The sequence below is a fragment of the Echiichthys vipera genome (assembly GCF_963691815.1).
Source record: "Echiichthys vipera genome assembly, chromosome: 5".
NCBI lineage: Eukaryota > Metazoa > Chordata > Actinopteri > Perciformes > Trachinidae > Echiichthys > Echiichthys vipera.
Window position 1 is genome coordinate 17190828 of NC_139830.1, and position 12563 is coordinate 17203390.

General features: G+C 38.3%; 1 protein-coding gene across 4 annotated transcripts in view; it reads left to right on the forward strand.

Annotated features, from left to right (window-relative positions):
* dscaml1 (Down syndrome cell adhesion molecule like 1) overlaps nucleotides 1-5214 on the forward strand; it is a gene marked incomplete at both ends in the record, with an annotated part of 100156 nt that extends 94942 nt beyond the window's left edge. For all 4 annotated transcript variants that reach the window (XM_083913479.1, XM_083913477.1, XM_083913476.1 and 1 more), the window contains 10 exons: nucleotides 730-918; nucleotides 1415-1543; nucleotides 1717-1875; nucleotides 2012-2167; nucleotides 2333-2363; nucleotides 2509-2627; nucleotides 2816-2968; nucleotides 3587-3781; nucleotides 3947-4255; nucleotides 4667-5214. In XM_083913479.1, coding sequence (XP_083769605.1) covers nucleotides 730-918; nucleotides 1415-1543; nucleotides 1717-1875; nucleotides 2012-2167; nucleotides 2333-2363; nucleotides 2509-2627; nucleotides 2816-2968; nucleotides 3587-3781; nucleotides 3947-4255; nucleotides 4667-5214 — 1988 coding nt within the window. The remainder of the gene's footprint in view (nucleotides 1-729; nucleotides 919-1414; nucleotides 1544-1716; nucleotides 1876-2011; nucleotides 2168-2332; nucleotides 2364-2508; nucleotides 2628-2815; nucleotides 2969-3586; nucleotides 3782-3946; nucleotides 4256-4666) is intronic.
* Between the last annotated feature and the right edge of the window lie 7349 nt (nucleotides 5215-12563).

Genomic DNA, 12563 nt, shown 5'->3' on the forward strand with positions numbered 1-12563 from the left:
CTCTCTGCTATATTCTGTTATGTTCTATACTGTGTTGGCTTGTGATCTGTGACAGACAGAGGGTGTTTATTAAACTTCTAAACAAGCACTGCAGGATCTGCACATATTAACCCCTCTATGTTTTGGACTCTATTGCACCATCTGTTTGAGAGAGAGAGAGAGAGAGAGAGAGAGAGAGAGAGAGAGAGAGAGAGAGAGAGAGAGGAGAGAGAGAGAGAGAGAGAGAGAGAGAGAGAGAGAGAGAGAGAGAGAGAGAGAGAGAGAGAGGGAGAGAGAGAAAATATGGAACACAGGGAGGGAGATATTCATATATTCATAATTATATACAGACAGAAGGAAAGACAAACATGGATGGAGGATTAGATGTAAAGTGTCTCAGAGCAGCAGAGAGTTGGCTCTCAAGGCAGCTGATTATAAAAACAGTCGCCACATTGCATACCCTCATCTGCATAGATGCTCAGTCAGCGCCATTCCAGTCTTGGGGTTTGTAGGTAACTAATGGCGGCGTAGACAGAGAACCACTAGACCGTCCTTCAATTGGGCCCTATGTGGGAAAAACAAGGACATGGTGACACTGTCATCTAGTGGGCAGAAAAGGTACAATATCCAAAGTTAAGTAGAATTGGTGCAGAATGAGGTCTTCATCTTATCTGTAAAAAAAAAAAAATTATGGCATAAAAAAAATAAAAAAATAATCTTTGTGTGTATGCTTCTTTTTTGTGTACGCAGGTTTTGTGCTGCAGTACTCTGTAGACAACACAGAGGAGTGGAAAGATGTTTTTATCAGTTCTAGTGAACGCTCCTTCAAATTGGACAACCTGCGCTGTGGCACATGGTATAAAGTGAAGCTGGCTGCAAAGAACAGTGTTGGAGCTGGACGCATCAGTGAGATAATTGAGGCAAAGACCCATGGGCGAGGTGAGGAGCTGGGGATGGAGGATGAAGGGAATTTTAAATAAATATAGATGACGAGAAACTGTAGATACAAAATGTTTCCTGTCTTCACCTAAAAGATCAAACTTCACATATTTATACTTTATATTTACAGTAGCTTTTTTTACAGTCCGCGTATTGGTCTGGGACATTGCATGTGCTCCATTTTAATCATCTCTTTCAAGTATAGTTATCATCTCAAGATTTGAATGACAAAAACTAATTTGAAAACATCATGTCTTTATCGCAGGTCCCCATTATTTTTGTTGTACTAGTGACATGGAGAATGATGATGATTATTTAATTATACAGTATTTCCTACATTTTGTAAGATATTTTTGGACCAACAATGCTAGCACACTATGAATTTACCATGCAAAACATTGCTATTGCTGAATCACATGGGCCTTCTTTAGGTCGTCTTATGTTCACCAATTCCCTGTTATGTGGCAAATACATGATCATTTTGCTTCTTTTACAGAACCCCAGTTCAACAAGGATCAGCCAGTCTTCACCCACATTAACTCCAGCCACGCCCGTCTCAACTTGCAGGGTTGGGCCAGTGGCGGCTGTCCAATCAGCGCTGTCACACTAGAGTTTAGACCAAAGGGTGAGTCACTGCTTTTACAATTGGCAAACGTATTGCAAGATATCAAATAAAACAGTTTGATCAAGAAAAAGGCTATGAAATGTTAGTATTTAGGTAACCTTCCACCTGGTTATGGAAACCAAAATGAAAATTGAAGAGATCAGACTCAACATTGGTATGTGTACTTGATGCAGGTACATGGGCGTGGCAGAATGTACGTACCAATGCCACCACAGATGTGTTCCTGGCAGAGCTGCGTGAGGCCACCTGGTATGAGTTAAAGATGAAAGCCTGTAACAGTGCTGGCTGTGGCAACCAGAGCTCCCAATTTGCAACACTGGACTATGATGGCAGTAAGTAAAAGACTCTCTTTGCTTGGTATTCCATTTGGATAAATGATATTGTCTGCTAAAAACTTCACTACACTGGATAACTTACTATATTGTCATAAAAAGGGCAATAACTAATCTCTGCTCTTCGTGTGTGCAGGCACAATTCCACCAATCAAATCCCCCCTGGAAAAGAACGATGATGTCAAGAAGCTGTTTTCGATTGGTTGTCCTGTAATCTTGGTCACTCTGGGTGTTGCGCTGCTTTTCATCATTCGCAAGAAACGCAAAGAAAAGAGGCTGAAGAGACTAAGAGGTGAGCAAATTGGTAGGAAGGAATTGACAAGCAAAGCAAAGTCTTCAGAGAAATTCCTAAAGCAGAGCTAAATCTTAACTGAAGTCTTGAGAGTTGCATTTATTTTGAAAGATTGATTTGTGTGTCAGGAATGAATCATTGTGTAATATTCTCTGCTCTTTCTAGATGCCAAAAGCCTGGCAGAGATGCTGATCAGGTAAGACTGATATTTCTGAATCCTTTTTTACAAAAACCATCTGAAATTTTATTTAGTATAAAATTCACTTCATAAATCCACATTTTGTATTTTTCTCAAAGCCGTGAATGTTTGTGTATGTGCTCGTCTTGTATCTCTGGATTAGCAAAAACAATCGCAGCTTTGACACTCCAGTGAAGGGACCTCCTCAGGGTCCACGGTTACACATTGACATCCCCAGAGTGCAGCTGCTAATTGAGGACAAAGAAGGCATCAAGCAAATCGGTGAGAGGAAGATAGAGCCATAGAGAGAGTTGTTGTGTGTTCATGTGTCAGTGCATAAGTATTGGATCATATTATCTCTATGTCAAATGTATAATAAAAACTCTGAAGCATTGGACTTGTTGTTAGCTAGTTGTTGTTGTTGTTGTTTTCACCAGTGAGAGTTAAAATATTTATTCCGTCTCTTACAGGTGATGACAAAGCCACTATCCCTGTGACGGACACAGAGTTCAACCAAACTGGAAACCCTCAGAGCTTCTGCACAGGTGTGTCCGTCCATCACCCTGCCCTCATCCAGAACACCGGGCCTTTGATTGACATGTCAGACATCAGACCAGGAACCAGTAAGTGCTCTCGATCCTCGCTGTCCATTTTATCAGTAAAAGCTTTAAAGTGTCATTTCGGCGTAAACTCATCCCATGGTCTTTTTCAGCACTTACATACAACAAATAAGCCATTGAGACAGTTTTTTTAATTTATGCTATTAACAGAAAAATCTGACACGGCTAGATGTGGCTAACACTGATTAGCCCGGGGCATTACGGTGATGGCTTTAAAAAGCCTTTTTAACCACTAATACTGCTCAAAACCCTGAACCCTGTTTTGAAAGACATACCTACCGGCCCCAGTACCAGCTCCTCTCATAGTAAAGTTCATTCAAGTTCATTCATTGATGCTTCGTTTTATGTGAAGTAGTTTTAGTGTTATCAACGTAATGCTCTGAGCTAATCAGTTTTAGCCACGTCCGGCTGTTAGCGACTCTACCGGATTTCTCCGTTAATAGTTGTTGCACAAAAAAACCTATCTCAATGGCTTATTTAGTGTATGTTAGTGCTGAAAAAGACAATGAGACAATTACACTTTGAGTAACTGAAGCAGTATTGCAATCGTGTTTTTCCTAGCTTTAAAGAGCCTCAGTTAATATGCACATCCCTCTTATTTCTTCATCCATTTCACAATAGACCCAGTGTCAAGGAAGAGTGTTAAGTCAGCCCACAGCATCAGGAACCGCTACTCCAGTCAGTGGACTCTGACCAAGTGCCAGGCCTCCACGCCAGCCCGCACTCTCACCTCAGACTGGCGCACAGTTGGCTCCCAGCATGGCATCACTGTCACAGAAAGTGACAGCTACAGTGCCAGCCTCTCACAGGACACAGGTTGGCACATGGGTGAAATGACACTTACAGCCATTAACATGCACCTATAATGAGGCTATTTTTTACATGTGAAGGAGAATGTGATTTTGCAGTAGGCTGTATCTCAAAAATGTTTAAAACTGGAGAATGTGCTTAACTTTAAGTCTTTTCCTTTCTCTTTCATAGATAAGGGTCGCAACAGCATGGTGTCCACAGAGAGTGCCTCCTCAACCTACGAGGAGTTGGCAAGAGCATATGAACATGCCAAGCTAGAGGAACACTTGCAGCATGCCAAATTTGAGATTACTGAGTGCTTTATCTCTGACAGCTCATCTGACCAGATGACTACAGGTACCAATGACAATGCAGACAGCATGACGTCAATGAGCACACCCTCAGAGCCCGGTATCTGCCGTTTCACTGCCTCGCCACCCAAACCCCAGGACTATGATCGTGGCAAGAATGTAGCTGTGCCCATTCCACACCGCGCCAAGAGTGAGTGGTTGCTGTAAAGCATGATTATTTTTCTAAGAATGACTTTTAACATGGCATGAAATAATGAAATAACATAGACATAAAATAAAAAACACGATAGATAGCTAAACAAAAAAGATAACAGAAAAGTGTAGTAAAACAATTGTTAATACAATTATTCATTATACAAAAATATAAAAATACACATAAACAATATATGCAACTAAGTTAAGAGGGTAAGTACGGTTCTGTCTGATTAAGTTATGCATACATAGTGTGCAAAGATGTACTGTACTGTTGCCAGATGAGTCCAGTCCGACCAGCAGTTTAGATGAATACACAATTTCTTTTTGCGCTATGGTAATTATTTTCCGTAGGTGTTGGCTTTTGCAGGTTTCAGCAGTCACATTTAATATTACTTTTGTCCTCCAGGTGACTACTGTAACCTACCCCTCTACATGAAGTCAGATCCCTTCTTCCGAAAGCAGTCGGAGCATCATGACCCATGTCCAGTGGTTCCACCACGTGAAGCCTCTATTCGCGGCTTAGCCCAGCGGGCATACCACACGCAGGGCCGTCACATGACTATGGACTCTGCAAAGCAGCAGGCCCTAACTATGGGCCATTCTGGCCTGTCCAACCTCACTTCCTCCGGAGCAACAGGAGGCTGTGGTGGAGGTAGTGGAGGGGCATCTGCTAGCTCTAGCAGCTCCACACTTCCCCAGAGGACTCTCACCATGCCAGGCTCCTCTGCTGCAGTGGCCCAGAGTGCAGCAGCCGCCGCTGCTACTGCTGCGGCGGCTGCATCATTATCCTCCAGTGCCACGGGAGGGACTCCTGGAGGTGCTTCCTCATCCTCCTCCAAGATGGGAGGATCCAGAGACTCTCTCCTGGAGAGCAGCTCCTCGGGCTTAGGCAGACTACAGAAGCAGAGGGATGGAGGGGCAGGGGCCTACTCCAAGTCGTACACACTGGTGTAGCGTGCCATCACAGCGGCATGTCAATGTAACTCTTAATAGAATGCTGGTCAAGCCAGCACTTGCCTCTGTGGAAAAGTGGGGTGAGGGACATACACATGCACAACTGACCCGTCAGTGCCTGTGCTGTGCCAGGCTGCAGGGGGCTGGTTGGGTTCCCATTGACACTACTGTGTGAAAGGGTCAGAGTTGGGTCTCCACAGCAACAGGGGTTTGCCTTTCTTTCTGCCTGATTGCTTTTTGTTATTATTGTATCACCTTTCTCTACCCCTAGTTTCATCACCCTGGAAACCACTTGCCAAAACATATAGCTGTTAAACTCATATTTTCATTTTCTGGTAAGGACACAGTACTTATGCACAAAATGCTTTCCACATGCACTGTCATGTTTTCGGAATCAAGACAGTCATAGAATGAACCAGGTTGATACAGTTTTGTTAGGTTTTTAAACATGTTAGTTTTTTGGTCTGATGGAAGAGGAGCTCATATCACAGCATTGTGCCATGGCAGGATGCTTTTACTGTATGCATTAACCACCAACCTTGGTGTTACACTGGTTGTGAGAGGTTACTCCATCATGGATTCACACATTAGAGGCAGTCATTTCAATACCAGTTTTGAGATGTGGAGAATTTTCTTAAACATGCAATGGATGACACAGCATAGTGGTCTTAACTGATGCTTTTATAAACAGACACAAAGCAGAGGAGATCAAAAAAAAGAGTCAAGCATCATCAAGTGAAAGATGAATCTAAAGCTTTTTTTTCATCAGTTTTCTGTTTATGTTCTTCTTTTATGACGGAAATATAATCTCATGTGCACTAAGAAAAAGTTAGAATGGATCCAAGAAACAGAAACCTTCACAAGCCTGCGTGTGTGCGTGTGGGTGTATATGTGTAAATATATATATGTATACATGTGGCAGGCACACACCAACAGTGGACCTTTTTAAATCAATCTGTATGCTGACCTCTCGGGCAGATGTCTGTGTCAAAACTGACCCCCCCCCCCCCCCCCCCCTTACGTACCTGTACCTAATTTGGTCCATCATTGTGATCTGATGATGATTATGATTGACAGAATTGCTTAAAAAATGATACTGAAGAGGAAGTGGGTTCAAAATAGAAAAATTACAGGCGAAAGAGGTTTTATTTCTGTCTCTTTTGAAAAAAAGAAGAGACACTTTTATGATTCATCATGGCGCAACAATGCCATTATTCTTTAACTCATTTTACCTGTATCCACTTTTCTCCTCTCTACCCTTCCCCACCTTCACTTGTACCCACCCAGTCCCCCACCATATCCATACAGTGTCACTGTGATCTACTGCTAGCATACTGGCTAGTAAAAAGAGAGACAGACTGGGAAAAAGGGTCTAATATGCACAGAATGGCAGAAATGCTACTTGACGTTCAATGACACCTTAAATGGAGAGACAAGTTCCAAACATACAGCAAATGTATTGAGATGTATTCAAGAAAACATATGATGATATTGTATGAATCAATCTTGAATCTATAAACTGACAACGACATTGAGATTATACAGAGAGATCAAGTGTTGATGGAATTAACAGTTGTGTTAGGGAAACAGGGAGGGGGGTGGGGGGTGGGGTTACATAACAGAGAAAAGGTGGTCTTCAAAACTAAAAGATGTGTTTTCAAGTCCCTCCCGCCTCACTGAAATTTATTTTTAGCTTTATGCATGGTACTGTATTTGCTAACTCTAAGTTTATTTGTTTTTCCCATTTTTCTCCCAAAGCTTAATCCCATAACAAAGATCGTTCCAAAAAAAAGAGTTGGTCCAATTGTTTTGCAATGGTAAAACGTAACATCAGGGCTCTCGCAATAGAAAAAAGAAAAAGATATATGTTTGTTTTCAAAAGTATGTACATATATATTTCTATTCAAATATATAGCAAATATATGAATATTGAAAAAAAGCAGAGAAATATAAAAGCCGTTCTAATTGAAAATATTTATAAAAGATCACAAGACAATCGCTCAGAGTGAAAAACTGCGAGAAGGAAGAAAGAAAAATAGGAGGGATGTTTAAACGGGTAGCACAACCATGGATGGGAGATCTTGGAGAGAAAGGAAGTGATGTGAAAGAAAGATAAATGGTGAAATTGTTGGTGATTTGAGGAATGATACATTGACCCCCTTGTGATTTTCTAAATGTTCCAGCTGTAATGCCTGTGCAGCAGATAGCAGCTGACTGGGACAAGCACAGTAAAGTCAAATTATAGTGTGAGATTGTGTCGCTGGTTAACTGTGGTCTTTGGCTCAGTGCAGAAAGTGTGATGTTGAAAAAGAAAATGCTAACACAAGGACAGCCTATACAGTAAGTGAGCCTATTGTAATATGTTGTATTGTACCTTCCAAAGGTGTGTTCACAAACTCAATGCCATTACCTGACCATAATTATTGAAAGACAAACAGACCGAAGAGTATTTCTGTTTCTTATCTGTGTCATAGCGAGTCCTCAGCAAACTACAGGAGTGCAGGCCAATAAACATACCACACAGTAACGATTATAACTGCTAATATATGTATTAATGCTCCCTTTAATTTTAAAACTAGACCGGAGAGAAATTAATTAAGCTTTCCGTTGTTTATGGTTAAGATGCCTTTCCTTTTGGCCTTTATTTTTCAAGTTGTGCAAATACTTGTTTTTTTCAGTGAAACAAGAGTTTGGGAATGGGGCAGGCCTGCTTAAGTAACCAAAAAGACAGAGGCTTCCTTACTCCAGTTGTATGGATATTGGATGGAGAGATGATAAAAACTTGTGTCCAACCTGCTTTCCCCAGCTCTTCAGTGAAGTTGCCTCTACTGTGAAATACTGATATACTGTCTGTTTGCTCAGAGTATATGTCATTTGTATGTTTAAGGAAAATTCCACCCTCTGATATGTTTAAACTGTTACTGACAATATCAGAAATATTAACAGTAATGATTTTTTAAAAGAAAAGAGTTTTCATTAGTTTTCTATTTTTGGAAATATGCACATTTGCTTTCTTGCTAAGAGTTAGATAAAAAAAAAAAAAAGCATACTGTAAAAAAGTGTAAAAATTAAACGTTGTGCCAGACTATTTATCGGCCAGGAGACGTCTTATCGTCATTCCGAGGTTGCCAGGCAATCAGCGGAGATTTGACATTTTTACACTTTTGTTTTTGTTCAGACTAACCACACAAGATATAATGTGGTAATTAGTAAGCTTTTGTGGTGCAATATAGCAAATAACAGTGTCCCCAAAGTGTTGAAATGAACCATTATTATTATCATCATCTGAAATGATGGCATGTTATTGTATTAAAAACTAAAACTGACTAGTTGCTTAAGGCAAATGAAATTGGTAACCAAATTGTCCTCCAATATTTTACAGTAGGTCATTTTTTTTATCATTGAACAACATGTTATGCAAATTTCTTGCAGCCCATCTTAAGACTTTGCCGAATGTCTACAATGTTTAAATGAATAATGGATAATGGGTGGTTTAGGGTGAATTTTTCCTTAAAATACAACAACGTATTTTTCAAACTGACTCTGAGTCTGTGTTCATGAGGCCAACTTCATATGTGCTACTTCCCCAACCTTTTTCACATCTGCTCAACCAATCAGATCTTCCCCTCTTACTGTACCCCTTGCCCACCGATAAAACATTATTTCTACTCCATAATAGAAGACTTGTGTACATATGAAAGTGTTTTGTATAAATGAGTACTATTTTCGACATCTTCACTAGAAACCAGGGCACAATGTAAACTTTGAACTGAACTTATTGTAATGGAAGAGAAGACTTAATGAAAAACTATAGAATTATACAAACACTGCTTTATCTTGATTTATTGACCAGTTGAAACACGTCAGATGGGACCATGCAAAGTTAACAATATTTATCTCTTCTTTAACATGACATTTGGTTGCATTGTCTCCTTTTCTATTTATTTTTTTATCTTTAGTTTATTCTTTTTTTTTTTTTTTACTTTGTCACAGGTTGCTTTATTTGGAATTTGCCTTTGTATTCCTCTTTTTGGGGGGAGGACAGCAGCATTGCATGTTCTGAAATTTTGCTGGTTATAAAATAAAAAAAAGGGAAACGGTGAATTGAGCAATTTAAAAAGGGGGTTAATTAAAACATTTTAAAAATGCAGAGGTTGTTCCTTAAACTTTTATGGGAAAACGTTGCTTGAATTTGCAATTGCTTGTGTTTAACTCTACATTTTCTTTTCTATGAAAACAAACAAAAACAGAAAAAGAGTACTCAACACCTTGTGCAATAAAGCTATCTTTTTATGAACTGTGATATTATTCATTCTTTCACAACCATGTAGCATCAGAGATAAAGGGCCTTCTGTATTATCCAGATTTTATTGTAACCAGAACATGGAGACTACTAGACTGACTTTATGAAAGTCTTTGGCTCATTTGTTAAGATCCACAGACCTCACTGTGAACTGTTTTATAAGGACTACTTTGGGCAGAAAGTATTAAAAGTGTTCCAAAACACCAGTTCTGGGGACATACATTCAGTTTTGCAAACATTCTTTCAATTATGTGAGGACCAAAAATTAAAGTTCCTTATAAAAGTAGAAATAATTTGTGTTATGTCACTTGTTCTGACATTAAACTAACTATGACTGGTTTCTGACATACTAAACGTTAACCTTTTAATCATTCTGTTCACGACGTACTGTACTGTGACTTTTATATGACGTTTTTATGACATACTATACAATGAGTTTTATATGCTATTTTTCATGACATAGTATATACTATGACTTTTTAACGCTATTTTTCATTCACAAAGGATGGTATAGTATGTTATGAAAATAGCAAAAAAAATCAGTAATGTCACGATAGTATGGTATCTCATGAAAATGTCACAGTTGCCTTAGTCTTTTTAGAAAGCATTTAAAAAGTCATAGTATAGTATGTCATAAAAAGTCATAGTATGTCAAAAAAGAAATAATAATTCACAATATAGTATGTCATAAACAGTCAGAGTATAGTGTCATAAAAAGTCATAGTATGTCAAAAAAGAAATAATTCACAATATAGTATGCCATAAAAATTCATAGCAAAGTATGTCATAAAGAAGTAAAAAAAAAAGTCATAGTGTAGTATGTCATAAAAAAGTTTTAAAAAAAACTCATAGTGTAGTATGTCATAAAAAGTCATAGTATAGTACATCATAAAAAGTGATAGTATAGTATGTCATAAAAAGTCATGGTATAGTATTTCAAAAAAAGTCATGAAGAGTCATAGTATAGTACCGGTACATCATAACAAGTCAGAATGTCGTAGTATAGTATGTCACAAAGTCATAGCATAGCATGTCATACAAAGTCAAAGAGTCAGTCATATAGTATGTCATAAAACGTAAAAAAAAATCATAGAATAGTCATAAAAAGATGTGAAGTATATTCTAAAGTCATAAAAAGTCATTGTATAGTATGTCATACAAAATCATAAAAAGTCATAGAATAGTATGTCAAAAAGTTGTGTAGTATGTTCTAAAAAAGTCATAAAAACGATGTTATCGTATGTCATAAAAGTCATAGTATAGTGTATCATAAAAAGTCATAGTATGTCATAAAGTCATAAAAAGTCAAAGTACAGTATGTCATAAAAAATATTTAAAAGTCATAGAATAGTATGTCCTAAAAAGTTATAGTGTGCCATAAAAAAGTCAGCGTTTAGTATGTCATAATACTGCCATATACATGAAAAAAAGCATAAAAAAGGTTATTGTACATCATGCCATTGAAAATGTTTGAGGTTTTATGGTATACTATATGACTTTTTATGAGACACTAATATATATGGCTTTTGGGCAACAACTCCTCCATGAAGACCACTTCTTCTTCATCCACTGCAACAAGTTTCCTTGGCCGATCACTGCATCTACGATCCTCAATGTTGCCCGTTTCTTTGTTCTTCTTCAAAAGAATTTGAACAGCACATCTTGAAACCCCAGTCTGCTTTAAAATATGTGTTTGGAGAGACTTTGCTGATGCAGTATAACTACCTTGTGTAATGTTGCTGTGCTCAGTCTTGCCACGGTGTATGACCTGTGACATGAAACTGTCTTACACAACCTCCCCTCACTAGCCTGAAAGCTTTTTCACAGTAGTGTACATTTTATTTTAAACAAACAAATACACAAGAAACTATTAAATAAATGATAGGAAGAAGTTACAGCCAATGAAGTTCGTCAAATAATTCAAAGCATTTTAAAAACTCACCTTTTTTCAGTCAACGACAAGCCAGAGCCAGTGATATGATTGGCTAGGGCTATGTTCTGGATGGCTATATAGCCAGTTATTATTATTATTATTTAGATAGTTTCAGAATTGTTTGTATTTCTTCATTTGGTAATTTAATGTAATATTAATCTATTTGATTCTGAACACTTGTGGTCTTCATATTGACCGTACAAAAATATAAATTAATACATTCCTGAAAATAAATGTATGCTAATGTTCATCCATGATGTGATTCAGAAACGTACTGAAACACTAGAGGGCATCATGCTGCAATAAAGCAAAGCAGAGGCTACCAGAGGAGTTTATTGAAACAAGTTGGTAACATTAAACACAAACATGTTTGTTTTAGAAATATTCACATTGCTGACAATTTTTTTTTACATATTTATATACTCAGAACATTGGTCGTATATATTTAGATCATACTCACAGTCACATCCACTCAGTCACTCTCATCACAGTACATCTTAACTAATATTTATTCAGATGTAGTGTGTATTATAATATATATAATATATTATTCCCATAGAATATATTATTCCCATAGAATATATTTACAAACAGCTGTTTGAGATGTGAGCTATAATTGTATATTAATGTTTTTACTTCTCCAGGAGCTCTAGTTAATATTTATCTGTATGTACATTTTCATATGAGGGCATAGATGCATTTGTGTCATCACAGAGTTCATCCATCCTTTAGTGAACCCACATACGCCCCATCGTCTCTTAGGCTTCCAGCACCAGTACTACTAGCCCTCTTTGTCCATCTACTTGCCGTTCTTGTGCTTCTTCTGTTGGAACTTCCTGAAATGGGTCTGGATAGTGGAGGCGGCCTTCTCAACTTCAACAGGGCTGAGCGGAGGCACATCATGCACGGTGCACGTCCCGTTGCTGGCGTTGGAGCCTGAGCACGACAGGACACAGGGGACAGCCAGAGACGCTGAGGCAATAGCCATGGAGGCATAGTCTGTATCAATGATTAAGTTCAAACACATGGTTGTCATACTAGCCTTGATGAAAGTGTGCTAGTTTTTTGGTAAAGTTTTAGTCAGTCACACTGGATTTTAATCAAGTAGTTTTA